The following is a 14,993-nucleotide window of genomic DNA, read 5'->3' on the forward strand; positions in this document are numbered from 1 at the left end:
TTGTTGATGGAAACTCGGCTGGATACAGACTTAATCCCCACCAGGACCAGACCTGGGCGCACACTGCTACAAAGCAAGCACGGCTTCCTGGGGGGTGGGGGGGGGACTACACCCACCAAATCTCTCCAGTGGCCTCTCATCATCCCTGGGGTGAGTTCAAACTTCCTAAAAGACAGAGGAAGCCTCCCTACACCCCACACGATCTCTCGGCTGTTCCTTCCCTGGCGCGGCTGTTCCTTCCCTGGCGCGCTAGGGAGGCTTCCGCCTGCTGCTTCCCGAAGCCGGAGGGACCCGACGCAATTCCTCGCACACGTCATCGGAAATGTCCCTCATCCACAGTAAACATCTTATTCATTATTCAAAACTCCGTTTGCAGGCATCAGCCCAGGAGAGTGTCTCTGAGAGAACCCCACAACTCTGGCAAATCCCTCCTCCTCACGTTCTTACTGTGCTTTACAAATGTTGCTCTTGGGTGGCTGGTGTCCCTCCAATTACACTCCGTCCACATTTCTGTGCTTCCGTATTAAAACGTGAGTTTCCACGGCATTTTACAGCCATTCTTGTTACCCTCCCCCCCCAGTTCCTAACATAGTACTGACACGGCTGCCAAGGGCGAAGTACAGAATTTTGCCTCTACCCTGCTTTTAAAGCTACCTTAGAAAACATTTGCTATGATTCATTTGTACCTAAGTATAAGTATCAGTTCATACTCAGGGCTAGGTGTCCTTTAATCCGTAGTTCTAAATGTCATAAACAGGTGGGCGTCTCTATTAAGCTGAGTTTCAGAAATTAGTAAGCATTCACGATGTTCGTAAGGCTAGGAAGCCCTCCCGACATCCTGACGACACACCTTCAAGGCTTCCCTCTAGGCTTTGCATAAAGAAATATACTCCATGATTCACGATCTGTAGTCTCGGGGTGGTAAATGGACCCACTCTCAGAGACGGAGTCCTCTCCGTAACATCCAAAATGATGGTCAAGATCTGGACCTGAGCCCATCAGAAATGTCCCAGAGAAGCCTAGCTTGGTTTTCACATACATCTTCTAAAAAATCAGATACTTTGACACTGAGCCCTCTGTTCGATAATAAATGAAATTGTGAAGTAATGAAGGAACCCCACCACAGCAAGATTTAAATAAAAAAATAAATAAATTTATACTTATTTAAAATTTAAATAAATTTAAATTTTAAAAAAAAACAATCATAATAGGGCAACTTTTTTGCTTTTTCAATTTGAGACTCGAGAATGCAGGCCACCCTAAAATAACCATATTAGGATACTCAAGATTATAGCAGGAAACTGAGCAGAAATCGCTAGGGCAGGAAACTGATTAGTTCAGCAAAGAGACAGGATGCTTCTCGTGTCTACCGTTGTCGGAGTTAATTCTGTGCCTCCTCCATGGACCACCTACTCTGCGATCAAGGACTCTTGATTCATGAAATCGGACTGAAGGATAATTAGTAATAGACATCGGAGTCCTGCAGACTAGTGCCTGAAGTTACAAGGAAACTGAAGTGAGTCAGCGAAAGTGAGGGAGGAAAGAGGCGGTCTTGTAAACTCGTGTACAACCCCACTGTGATCTACAAAACGTCCAGCTCTGTGTGACGTGCCAACACTGAAAGGAACGCTATCGAGGAGGAGGTGGGCTTCAAACGGGTGCTTCTTCAGGATACTTTTCCCTATGAAACCTGAACAGTCCCAACTGGAATGCTTGAAATGTGCTGAACTCTACGACCCAACAGTCCACCCCGTGGAAGACAGAATGACAACCCCCCTACCCCGAGGTCCCTGGAGCTATGAGTCATTTTCATGACACAGCAAATGGGACTTTGCAGCTTGAGAGAGTCAGGGATCTTGAGAGGGTAGACCATCCTGTAGACCATCCTGGGTGATCCAGGTGGGTCCAGTTTCTTCACATGGTTCCTTAGCACTGGAGGTCCTTTCCCAGCTGGGTTAAGAGTCGCAGGGAAGCGTAACTACAGAAGCATGGCCCAGGAGATGCAGTGTTGTTGGTTTTGAAGCTGGAGGGAGGGTCCATGAGGCGAGGGGCTGGTGTGTCCTCTAGAAGGTGGGAAACCGGGGAAGGGACTCCTCCAGAGCATTAACAGAGGAACGAATCTCTGTCGATACCTTCCAGCCCAGTTTAGTCCAGCGAGACCCATCTCCTACCCGTGATTAAATAAACGTTAGATCATAAGTCTGTGTTGCTTTAAGCCACCAAATGTGGAGCGATTTGTTACAGTAGCAGTAGAAAGCGAATAGAAACCTGTCTTTTTTCCAAGGTTTGACTCAAACACGAAAGGACACAAACAAACCAACAGTCATAACTTCACAACTGCGGACTTGCCAGACACCCTAACATCTGTCCGTGACTTGTTTTCTAAAATGCTTTTCCAAGAGGCAAACAGAGAAGGCCCCAAAATAGACTTTTCAAAGAGGTAATGAAGCATTCAGTACGAACGGATAAGAAAACCTGACAGATCCCCAGCTTCTCCCCGTGACCCCAAGTGAAAGTGTCGTTCAAATTACTGGAAGCTCTTCTGCGCTGCAGGGAAAGCCCCTCATCGCTCCGACCTCTCCCACCTTCCGCCCCCCTCCCCGCCTCCCTCCAAACTTGATTTTGAAATGTGTTTTAGACGAAGTCAGATAATAAATATTTATTGGCATGCATGTTTTCTAGAATTTAGTGTGTAATAAAAACTATTAAAACTCAACTTGCTTACTGAAACTTTGTTGTTGTTGGACACTGGCACTGAGTCATACTTCAGGCCTCACTTTAGACCTCACTGCTTTGCAAAGATGTAGAGGTGCAGATCCCCCTTACTCACCACTTTGCAGCAAAGGGGCCAAAACCACCACATCAAACCAATGCCCAGCAGTAGCAGTAACACCAGAATAGCAATGATGGCAGCCGTCCCACTAGACTAGAAGAGGCAGAAGACAGAAACAAAGTGGTCAGTAAAGCATAGGGTTACATTCCAAATACACATTTTTTTTTAAGGACACACCAGAAAATGATGCAGAGAGCATAACCAATGTCAAATCAGATTTTCATTATATTCCTTTAAATTCTATAAATTCCTTTATATTCTATTTCATACAGGTTATGTTAAAACAGTAGAAAAAAGAAAGCTTCCAAAGTGCTATAAACAGTTTTAAATTATGCCTTAAAAGAATGTAAGAAAAATCACTACCTGGGGTTATACGGAAGGGCCGTATGGTCCCTATCATTTATCTCTGGAGAAGGCTTTGGATCACAAGCATGATTACTTTTAGGCAAAACTTATGGAACATTTTTCCAGATTTTAGGACGATAAAACACTATTTACAATAAATATCAAAAATGACCAAGCAAGGGAGAAACCAACAACAAATGGTTCTTTTTTAAACAACAACAAAAAAAAAATTTAGAGATTTTATTCATTTATTTGAAAGACAGACGCCAAGAGAGAGCAGGAGCAGGGGCTGGGGAGACAGAGAGGGAGACTCCCCGCTGAGCAGGGAGCCTCATGTGGGGCTCGATCCTAGGACCCTGGGATCATCACGACCTGAGCCGAAGGCAGACACTTAACGGACTGAGCCGCCCGGGCTTCCCAGCAGCCGCGGTTCTTGTTGGCAGATGGTACGTTGCATCAGTGCAAGAAAGCGACCGCCAACATTCGCACCTCAGAGGGTTCTCCGGGCTCGGGAGCTAGCCTCTCAAGAACCGCACTGGTGTTCTCTCACCTCCTGCCGCCAAGCTCCTCCGGCCCTAAGGAACCTGCTCTGGGCCCTGCCCCGCCCCCTCCTGTCACCTCCACCTAGTCCTCCTACGTGGCTCGCCTGAAGCCCCTCCCCAGGATGCCTTCTCTGAGCCTCTGCCTAGGGAGGCTCCTCTTCACTGTACCCTTATGGTTCTCGGTACTGCAGTCTTGAGCTGATCACACATTATTTGTGATACACTGATACACTGTGATTATTTCTTTAATTTCTCTTTTCTGTCACTCTTCACTGTGAGCTCCAGCAAGTCATGGGGCTCTGCCCAGCCTACGTACTGCTGTGTACGCCATGCTTGGCATTTAAAATGATTGACTAAGAGAATGAAGTCCAAAGAGATAGGCCTGCAAAACGCCCAAATGCAAAGACTAGTATCTACGGAATTTTTGGCGTGAGGATAAAATTCCCCAGGGCACAAGGTGTTGCCCCCAAACCCCCTCTAGTATCCCCAGTAATAACGTTCTGTTTTCTGTGTGTGTATTTTTTTTCTTTCTTTGTTTTATTTCTTTCCTCGTTTTATTTCTTTGTTTTCTTTCAAAGGAATGAATGCAGAGGGAAAAAAAAACCTGTAAATAAATCAATATATTCTCTCTTTGGGACTTCATGGGCATTTTCAGAGATACATCTCCTGTCATTCAAAACAAGTAAGAGTATGTGCCCAGGGGTGTCTGGGTGGCTCAGTGGGTTAAGCATCTGACTTCGGGTCAGGCCATGATCTCAAGGTCCCGGAACCAGCTCCCCACTGGGCTTCCTGCTTCTCCCTCTCCCTCGGCAGCTCCCCCTGCTCGCGCCCCTCTCAAATAAATAAAATCTTTAAAATACAAAACAAAACATTAGTTTTCGATGTAATGTTCGATGATTGAATTTAAATTAAAAAGAGAAAACAAAACAAAGCCCAGAGGTCAGGGTAAAAGCCACTTTATCCCAAGGGCGGACAGAGAGAGGGGTGGCACGGTGTGTGTGTGGGGGGGGCACCAGTATCCATCTTCCAATGGCACCGTATTAAAAGTATTGGTCTAGAGGTTTAACTTTAAGTAAATTGTTTAATTTCTTGGAGCCTCTGTTTTCTAATCCATAAAATAAGAAAGCCAGTGGTTCCCACAGCATGAAACTCTGTGGAAAAGCCATTACCATGCCAGCTCTCTCTCTCTCAGAAAACCGCTGTTCATGTTAACGCGCTTGCCAAGCTCTGAGCGGCGGCTTTGCAGGAAAGCAGCTCAGCTCGCGGCCCACGGAACCGTCCTTCTCCTCACAACCCCGCCGATACCCCTAAATCTAGGACTGCCTAGAGCCCGCGCCGAGAAGGGCTGGGACTGACCAAGGCTGAGACATTTCCCAATGTTTAAGTAATAGTGGTAGAAGCATCCAGTCAGAACTTTCTGCAACGGAATTTCGAGTGCAGTACGAGGCACCCGGGGGCGCCGCTGGGTAAGGGCCACACTCCCTCAGTTTTGGCTCAGGTCATGACCTCAGGGTGGTGAGATCGAGCCCCTGGGGCCCGGAGCTCAGTGCAGAGTCTGCATAAGACTCTCTCTCCCTTGGCTCCTCCCTCAATAAATAAATAAATAAATAAATAAACATTTAAAAAAAAAATTAAAGGCCATACACAATGGCAGATGCACAAAAGAGATAAGAATCTGTACGTAACCAGTTACATGTAAACAACTGAGAACAGAAGAGAAGGTCGTTCTCAGAAGACAGGGCGAGGAAGTGCTGGCAAAACACACTAGGTTCAGCTTATCAGAAAAATCTCGACATGTGTATCCTTTCCCTGTATCATCTGTTCTTATCACAATGGAAGGAAAAAAAAAAGATGAGCACAAAGCAGCATGGAAACCACCCCCAAACAACCCCACTTTTGTAGACAGCAATTACTAGCAGCCTTTCAGTTTCAATAAATCTACTTTTAAAATAACAAATTCTCAGGGCGCCTGGGTGGCTCAGTCATTAAGCATCTGCCTTCGGCTCAGGTCATGACCCTAGGGTCCTGGGATGGAGCCCCTCATCGGGCTCCCTGCTCAGTGGGAAGCCTGCTTCTCTCTCTCCCACTCCCCCTGCTTGTGTTCCTTCTCTCACCGTGTCTGTCTCTATCAAACAAATAAATAAAATCTTTTCTAAAATAAATAAAAAATTTTAAAAAAATAAAATAACTAATGCTCAGGACAGCATAGATCATCAAACATTCATTACTTTCCAGAGATGAAGCATGAACTCCACATGAACAATTAAAGCCATCATTTGATTCTGATTCTGCCTCAGGACGGAAGAGGAAGAAGCACACCGGTATTTGTGCAGCTGGCGTAAGGCTGCGAAGTCACCAAAACAGCCACCACCCAAAATATTATCACTTAGAATCTCTGGTCATTTTATTTATCTCATCTTCCAGAAGACGAGACGAACTATGGAAACTTGCACACACACACTGTCTTCACTGAGTTCTACCATTCACTATCTGACCATCCTTAAGGCACGAGAAGAGGCTATTACGTGATACTCACCATAAAGAATTAACTCAAGAAAAGAAATAAAAAGACAAGGATTCATGTGGCAACCTCTTGGTAGAATGAAAATATGAGCTCAACATTTTATTATTAATGTATCTTAAATATCTCAATTAATGTCTGGCTCATAGAAACTCGAGTGTGTGTGTGTGTGAGAGAGACAGAGGAAGGGAGAGAAAAAGAGACAGAATGTCAATACTTTGAGGAAATTTTCCAAGCAAATATCAAATTCTCTGTCCTTAAAACCTAAGAAAACAATTCAGAACACACATCAGGCCACATAAGAAGTACTCAAAGGGTATCTTTCTACACAGACTTCTAAACAGTCATGCACAAATCATGTGACTCTGCACAGCCTTGATTAAGCTCAGCTCCAAAATCTAGGCAAAGAGGAAGATGACAGTATAAGAATGTTAAAGAAATACATAGGAAAGTGTGATATCCTATGGGAGAAACTCTGTCAAATGCATAAATTCGGGATCCTACCTCTTCGAGGAGATACCCCCAATCTGTTTATGTACAGCACGAATATGGCAAACCCTACCGGGCCTTTCCCACCTGGGCCTTGAGCACCTGGCCACAGCCCTCAGGGAAAGGGACTGTCTGTGCAATACAGTTTTCAGAAAGTTCTACGAACACTTCATTTCCTCCTTTCTTAGAATTCAAACTCTGTGCTCAGAAATAGGAACATGCAACTAGAGGATATCAATCTGCTAACAGTGTAGTGGTTACAGTTTTTTTCTTGCTATGGATGTGTCATTAGCCGGAGATTCAGATATCACACTGACAGAATGTCAAGTAGATGGGCTCGCCATGACAGGCAGTTAAAATTCTTGGTTTTTTTCCTCCAAAACAATGACTCTGTTAGGAACATTAATAAAATACTATGCACATCCAGATGGAAATAAACATTTATTATGGCAATATTATTACATCAACTGACTCCAAAGGTTCATCTTCAATAAAATTTTTTAAAAAAGAATGCACACTTTATCTAAAGACCTGCAGACCTAATCCTAATCGTATTTTAGTTAAGTGATGGAAAACAGGGCAGAGGAAGCTAAGAATGTCCTGCATTGCGACGGCAACCCTGCGGTCAGCGATGGAGCCGTCCCCCGATGCCCCCAGGCCCAGACAGGAGCTCAATTAACTGGATACAAATTCAGGTTTTCCCGGTTCCGGTTCCGTTGTTTTCATTGGCCAGAGCCATTCTCAGAGCATGAAAGGCTTCAGTCTTGGAAGGGAAATCACCTCATTGTTCACGTGGCTTTATAAACAAATTGAGGAAAGGTCAAACACATAGACTTCGGTCCTGGGAGGGGACGTAAGAGCCGCAGTCACACACGGAGCTGCGTCATCAATGCCAGGCAGTGAGCAGGTGCCACAGTTATAGAGTTGCACGAGTCCTCGCGAAGCCCACGGGTTAGCTGGAGGGACAGACCCCGAGCGAATGACCACAGATGTGGGGAAGTGGGAGGCAGATAACCTGGTCGGGGCCCTGAGGAAGTACGGGAGCCCAGGGAGGGGCTCAGAGAGGTGGCTCAGTCATCTGGGCGTCTGCACTCGGGGTCCCGATCCTGGGGTCCTGGGATCGAGTCCCACGTGGGGCTCCCTGTTCAGCAGAGAGACTGCGTCTCCCTCTGCCCCCCACTCGTGTTCTCTCTTGCGATCTCTGTCTCTCTCTCAAATAAATAAATAAAACCTTTACAAAAGAGAAAGAAAGAAAGAAAGGAAAAGTAAGGAAAGGAAAGGAAAGGAAGCCAGCCAGCCCAGAGAGAAAATGGGGCAGAATTAGTGACCTCTTAACAGGACAAGAGAAAGACAATGGTGGCTGAACACAGCGTTTGAGGGGACTTGGTGGCACCTGAAGGAGCTAAAGAGAAGGTCTGAGACACAAATTTCTGAAAAACGGTAGTTCTTTTTAATACAAGAGAACTGGCCATCTGTTACAACGGATCAGTGTCTGTTTGTTGGATGACCTTTCAATTGGCCATTTGTTGGACTGAATCTGTAACCAGAGTTTTGAAAAAATGGCATTCTCAGATGTCTCTGAGGAGTTGGTTGTGCAAGTCAGCTGAGGAGTCCAGTTTGAGAATTACTACCCAGATGACGGTTCAAGCTATGAAGCCAAAACTCTTTTAAGACGTAACTGAGGACATAGCAGAGCCTGAGCCTGACCTTAGGGTGGAGAGAGTCTGGTCTGCAGTCATCCGGGATACAAGAAGTGTTTGAACCTGGTCTGCATCTAATTTCCTTTCCTTCATTACAAGCAAGCTTTCTAATCAGAAACTTCACCCTGCCCGTGCAACGGAAATTCTAGCCAAGAGAATCACACAAGTATAAAAACAAACCAGCCACTCCAGTCCTTGCAAAAGAACTGTGAGGAAGAGCAATCGCTCAAAACTTTCAAAACTCACATAACTGTGGGAAAGAAGAATCACTCAAAAAAATGTCAAAACTGTCATGACCTACCTAGAAAATAATTGATTACAGAGCCACAATCGAAAAAGACAGATGTGGGAAAGGGGAAACGGGTCCCCATAATTTTTTTTCTCCTATAGACTTAGATTTAGGAAAAGAAAAAATAGTCCCAGAATGCTGATGATGTTCTGGATTCTCTTGGAAGATTCCCTACCAGCAATGAGCAGACTATGTCCCAAAGGCCAAATCAGCTCATCTGTTTCATAAGACCCCTGGCAAGCTAAGACTTTTTTTTTAATGTTACTACATAGCTGAAAAAAATCAAAAGAAGAATATGTTACATAAAACGCAAATCTCAGGGCACGCGGCTCCGTTGAATGCAGCCACCCACCCGCGTACAGGAGCCTTTGTGCTCCGACGGCAGAGGGGAGTAGCTGTGATGGAGACTGTGTGGCCCTCAAACCCTCATACTGTCGACCTCTTACAGAAACAAACCGCCAACCTGTGTTCTATATAAAGGAAATCAGGCCCTGGTTACAGGCAGATTGCCCAAAAGCTCAGGCTGGGGGCGGGGCCGGGGGATGGCCTCGGACTCTGTTCTCAATCCTAGCATTTACTTGACAGTGACACTGAGCAGTAAGTAAACGTCCAGAGCCCCCAGGCTGCCAGCCCCCTCTCAGGGGCAGTGAGGGCTGCAGTCAGCCCATGTGCGGCCGCACCAAGCCAGGCACTGTGAGCACAGCTGGTCTACCCCACAGAAGAGGCACCTTCCAATGTGTTCGCCTAAATGTGCACTAGGGATGGCAGGTGGCTTTCTGGTCCTCACCTGCAAAATTAAGGGACAGGAATAGCCTCCTCTTGAGTTGTCCGTGTTTAATGAAGTCATCAAGTGCTTGGCACGGGTACTGCGGGCTTAGCACGGTGTCTGGCACGTAATACATGCTCACAAAACATATTCTGGATACGGTTATGTCAGAAGAGTCCAGAGAACAGTAGTTCCAAGGGAAAAAGGAAAGATACCTTTCACTGGTTTTTTTAAGCAGAGACACATTGAGGAGATCTTTTGAGACGGATGAAGGGAACTCACTGTCTAGATATAAGCCCTTCTCAGGCTCTCCTCTTAAGTCTCTTAAATCTAATCCTTCACTTTCCCACTTTTAAACTAGTTATACAGCTACTTTCATTCATTCATTCAACAAATCACTTTGGAGCACAGGCCCTGTGTCGCGACCAGACACTGGGAGAAGGCCAAAGAGCAAGGCCCAGGCCCTGTTGTCAACATCTCAAAACTGCAGAGAAAAGCCCAGAAGTAAACAGGAAATTGCAGCTCAGTGACGTAAGGGCCTCGGCAGAACTGAGCCTGATGCTCCTGGAGCACACGAGAAGGGCTTCTTTATTTGTGGGATTTCCACAAGGATTCGTCAATTGCCAAAGCGGTGGTGTTTTATTTTGTTGGGCTTTCCAACGCCCGTGAAAGCCGAAGACATCCTCCTACAATGAGTGATACTAGGACCTGCGTCTCGTCCTACCCGAATGTGCCCGACAAACTGAACAGCACTGAACACGATGCCTGGGCATTTATAATGTTGCCCACTACCCTATTCTACCTTGAACAGAGATGTAAGACAACATCGGCAGGTGCATCTCACCTTCCATAGCTATAAAATGATAACATTACTACCACACACTAGAGGTATTTGAGTTTGAATACACAATAATGGCTAATTCTAATGGGGAAAATGAATTACACCATGATTATTAGTGCAATAAAATGAATCACGGTATTAACTTGTAATAACTACTGGAATAATAAAATTCACACAGAAGGCTATAAATCATCAATCTGAACCGAAGCATCAAGGTCACTGTGACCTCTGACCTTTTCTCCTTCACCTCCTAATGCTGCCTTCTTTTCATATGGGAATTCCATTTCCCTCTGGCTCCTTTACAGGGTAAGTGTCCTGACCTTCCCACCTCTTGAGCTATCTTCCTGTTACTCACTTCACTTATCCTACGGACCAAGGTGGACTTACACTTTCCCTCAGCCTGATTAAACTTTAGACAGATTTCTTCCTGGCAATAGGTCCCTCATCTCCCTTTTTTAAAGAGAATCTGCTTTAGAAAACTTCTAATTGCAAAATCTTTCTCTGTCTCTTTGGAATGTATATCAATTTTAGTCTCTTTCCAGTTTTATGGGTCCTAGAGGGAATGTCTTTCTCAACCTGAGAGCTACCACTTTGAAATGTAATCACCGAACAAAACGGTGCCCCATCTCTCAGTCTCTGTGGAAGGGCAGGGGCCTAATCTCATGGGTGCCTAGCTCCAAGTTTTAACACCACTTCTTGTCAGGAAAATATAAGAAAGTGTACTTTTCTTTTGGGTAAAGCCCAGTAGCATACACAGGTGGCCTGCAACTCCCTCCACCCCTTGTCCCGGCTGTCTTGAGTTCAATCTCTCTCCCCTATTGTAATAGTTTTTTTTTAAGATTTTCTTTTTTCATTAATCTCTACATCCAACATGGGGTTCCAACCCACAACCCTGGCATAAGAGTAGCATGCTCAAGCCAGGGGGCTCTGTAATAGCTGTGAAGAAGGTCTTCCTCACCTATGTAGCTTTGTCCGGCACAATTTTTCTTTATCACTACATATTTCTCTCACTTCAAGGAAGAAAGGAGAGAAGGAGAGGCAAAAAAAATAATAAAATAAAAAAAGAAGAAGAAGAAGGAAGGACAGACCTGACAAATTATTACTGTGATCCTTTCCTCAATCAAAGGATACTTTACTTTTCTAAAGATTTATCCATTTAGTTGAGAGTGAGAGGGCAAGCACAGAGGAAGAGAGTCTTAAGCTGAGCCCAGTGTGGGGCTCAATCAACCCCGTGACCTGGACACCACCACTGGAGCCAAAACCAAGACTTGGTCACCCAACCGCCTGTGCCACCCCAGCACGCCGCAGGATACTTTAACTCCATCAGTTGTTCTCTTTCTTTAGGCTATTGATAATCCGTCTACAATTTCCTCTTTCCAAGCTTCCGTCCCACCATTTTCACTCCAATCAAACATATCTACTCTCAATTTCCTTTTCTGTTTATCTGTAATCTGCTTTCCCCTCCTCTCTTCCTGCCTAGGTCCTGCTGTCCTTTCAGGACCGAGCTTCTCCCGGCCTCCAAGAATACAAAACCTTTCTCAAAAACAAACTGGTGGTTGCCAGAAGGGAGGGCTGAGACTGGATGAGACTGAGAGGGATTAAGAAGTACAATCTTCCAGTTAGAAAATAAATGAAACACGGGGAAGTAATGCATAGCACAAGGAACATAGTCAACATGGTCAACAATATTGTAACAACTCTGTAGAGGGACAGATGATAACTACTTTTGTGGTTACCATTTCAAAATGTACATGAATATCACATCACTATGTTGTACAGCAGAAACAAATAAAACCATGGCAACTATTCTCCAATTAAAAAAAACAAACAAACAAACAAACAAACAAAAACGACTTTCTTTGGTACTCTTTCCCTTCTGTTTGAAGCTCATAAAAGCTACTTTCTTTCTTTCTTTTTTTTTTTTTCAGTAAAAATCACGTGGAATTTCATTGATTACTTCACTCTACACAACTCTCAAATGTGTATCTCCAACCCAGACCTCTAGAATTCCAGACTTGTATATTCAGCAACTACTTTCACGATACTTCCACGGAGATGGCCACAGAGACATCCCTCACTCAACATTCCCCAAACAGAAGTCTTCGTCTTCTTCTAAACACCACTCTACCTGATGACAACTCATCCTACTAGTTGCTCAGGTAAAAAGGCCAGATTTATCTTTAATGTCCTTCTCCCACACCCACATTTAATCTGTCTGCACATCCCACGTGCTCCCCCTGTACTCAAATGTGTTTGAATCCAGTCACGTCTTACCATCTCCACCGCTGACTCCTCAGGGGAGACATCCTCCCCTCTCCTGGATTACTGAAATAGCCAAGGACCTGGTCTCCAGATTTTTTAAAAACCATCTGGCCCTCGTGTGAAGCCTATTTTTATATAGTAGCCAGAATGATCTTTTCCAAGTATTAAGCCATATCATGTCACCTTCCAACAGTTCCCCATTTCCCTCAGAAGAAACACTCCAGGCCTTAACATGGCTCAGACAACCAGACGTGACCTGCGCCCCTCCCTCCACGCGTCTCGAGACTCTGGCTCTGCCCAGCTACCTCTCTCCCGCCCGCGGCCCGGTTTACCCTTGTCCGGTATGGCGCCTCCTTAGCCTTGTTCACGCTGCTCCTGCTGCGTAAAACTCTCTTCCCTCGGGTGGTCGTCAGGGCTCACTCCCTCACCTTCCTCAAGCCTCTACTCAAATCTCACCTTTTCAAGAAAATTACTTTGACCCCTTACTTAATATTACAACTTGCCCTTTCACTCTCTCCATGTCTGACACAACCCATGTCACCTTTTTTAAAATCCCCTTACTCTCAAACGAACTCGACTCACAATGGGCTCTCCTGAGAACCGGAAAGGCCGAGGAGGACTTCTGTAAAAGTACAGTGTTTTGTAAATTCCAAATGCATCCTGCACACCAAAGCTGTGTGTGGCTATGGGATGCAAACACTCATTTTCCTGCTTGCATGCAAGACAGGTTAAAAAAGATGGCTAGGGGTGCAGAGTAAGAGGAAGGACAGAGTGAGAATGCCATTTCAGTGACCTAAGCACTGAGAAACGACATAACCACAAAAAGGTTGCAATCCCAACCACATCCTGAGAGACCAGAAAACCTGAAAATTGCAACATGAATTACAAATAAAAAGAGGAAAAAAACCCTAGTGTTTTTGAAACACAGGTGTTGATAAAGACTAATCCGGAAAATTCCATAGTGGCCCAAAGGTCCATATGGATATCTATTTTCCTTGCAACGTTTTCTTGCAAAGAGAAAACAAGTGTCCCTAGACAGATAATACTGAGTTATGTTGTTTCTTGAAGGAAAGATGTGTCTCTGATTTAAAGATCAGAATATAAAGCCATGAAACCATGAGATATGAGAAAATGTTTAGGTTTGTAATTTTGGTTTTTCAAAAGGCCAGAATTTAGGGATTTTGTTTGCTTTGATTAATGTCTTTTTTGCAAAGATAATATACTCATAAAAATAATAGCCATGTACTCATACCCTTTAGTGTTTCCTGTTTTCATGTTCAACAATCAAATATCAAAACTTTCCATGAGCCCCAAAAATTAACTACAAGAAAAACACTGTCTTAACAATGAAGTTTACATTCTAAATGACCGCATCTTAGGTACTACAAGTCAATCATCCCAACGAAAACAGATTTCCAAACTGAGATATATCAAGTTATCAAAATCAGATTACTTACTCATATTAGAAAGCACCAACATTTAAAATAGATGAAATGTGAGGCCATTATTAAGATAGACTAATAATTTCAAAAACATAATCAATGTCTTAGGCACAATAATTCAACCTTCATAACATAAAAAAATTATTCCATTTTGACATTTAATGTTTCAAGGAAAATGCTTCATTTGAACTTTATTCTCCTTCCTTATTTTGATTTTTAAATATAACTTTTGAATTTTATAAATATCAAAATAAAAGTTATACAGTCTTAAAATATCTTTTTAATGAGGCTAAAGAGAACAAAGAAACCATGTAAAATAAATTCTCTGCGGCGTTTCCTTGTGGTGGTCTCGAGCGTCACCGCGTGCATCCTCCTCACTGTGGCACGCAACAGCATGGACAAGCCGTAATTATTTCCGGATGGAATTATTTTTAAAGCATAACTTCATGCAAACTTTTTACTTACACATTCTGTGGCTGTGACTATTAGTGAGCTTGAGATGACAGATTTTCCTCCATTAAAGCTCACTGAAACATCAAGAGTTCTGAAAGAAAATGAAAAAAAAAAAAAGTAATTAAAGACACATTAAAAACCAGAGGATTGTGGGAGATTTTTATTTCCTTCTATGCTTCAGACCATCGAGAAACTCTACTTTTGATCAGTTGTGCCAGCGCCTTCCTTTCCTGCATCGAGTCCTTACTTAGTAGCCAGAAGCAAACACCTTAGATGATCTAATTGTTCCTGAAGAAGTATTAACGTAAGTAGGAACTTAAAAAAATTCCTTAAGAGAAATGCTGAGACTGTTTTCACAAAAACCTAAAAAGAAGAAGAGGAAAAAAAGAAAAAAAAAAAAAAACCTTACATCTTATTTAGGTTCCTTTACCAATCTTCAGATATTACTATCATTGTAAGATTATTATGAACAAAAAAATAGGAAATAAAAAAAAAAAACCATTCAAGGGT

The 14,993-nt window shown here is 43.8% G+C and overlaps 1 protein-coding gene across 2 annotated transcripts in view; it reads right to left on the reverse strand.

Moving 5' to 3' along the window:
• The window catches only part of ANTXR2 (ANTXR cell adhesion molecule 2), a 145,974-nt gene that overhangs the window by 77,097 nt on the left and 53,884 nt on the right, over positions 1 to 14,993 (reverse strand). For both annotated transcript variants that reach the window (XM_045070080.1, XM_045070365.1), the window contains 2 exons: positions 14,496 to 14,574; positions 2,831 to 2,926 (listed from right to left, as the gene is read on the reverse strand). In XM_045070080.1, coding sequence (XP_044926015.1) covers positions 2,831 to 2,926; positions 14,496 to 14,574 — 175 coding nt within the window. The remainder of the gene's footprint in view (positions 1 to 2,830; positions 2,927 to 14,495; positions 14,575 to 14,993) is intronic.

Source organism: Mustela putorius, unplaced genomic scaffold, assembly GCF_011764305.1.
Source record: "Mustela putorius furo isolate JIRA1106 unplaced genomic scaffold, ASM1176430v1.1 tig00000040_pilon_pilon_pilon, whole genome shotgun sequence".
Taxonomy (NCBI): domain Eukaryota; kingdom Metazoa; phylum Chordata; class Mammalia; order Carnivora; family Mustelidae; genus Mustela; species Mustela putorius.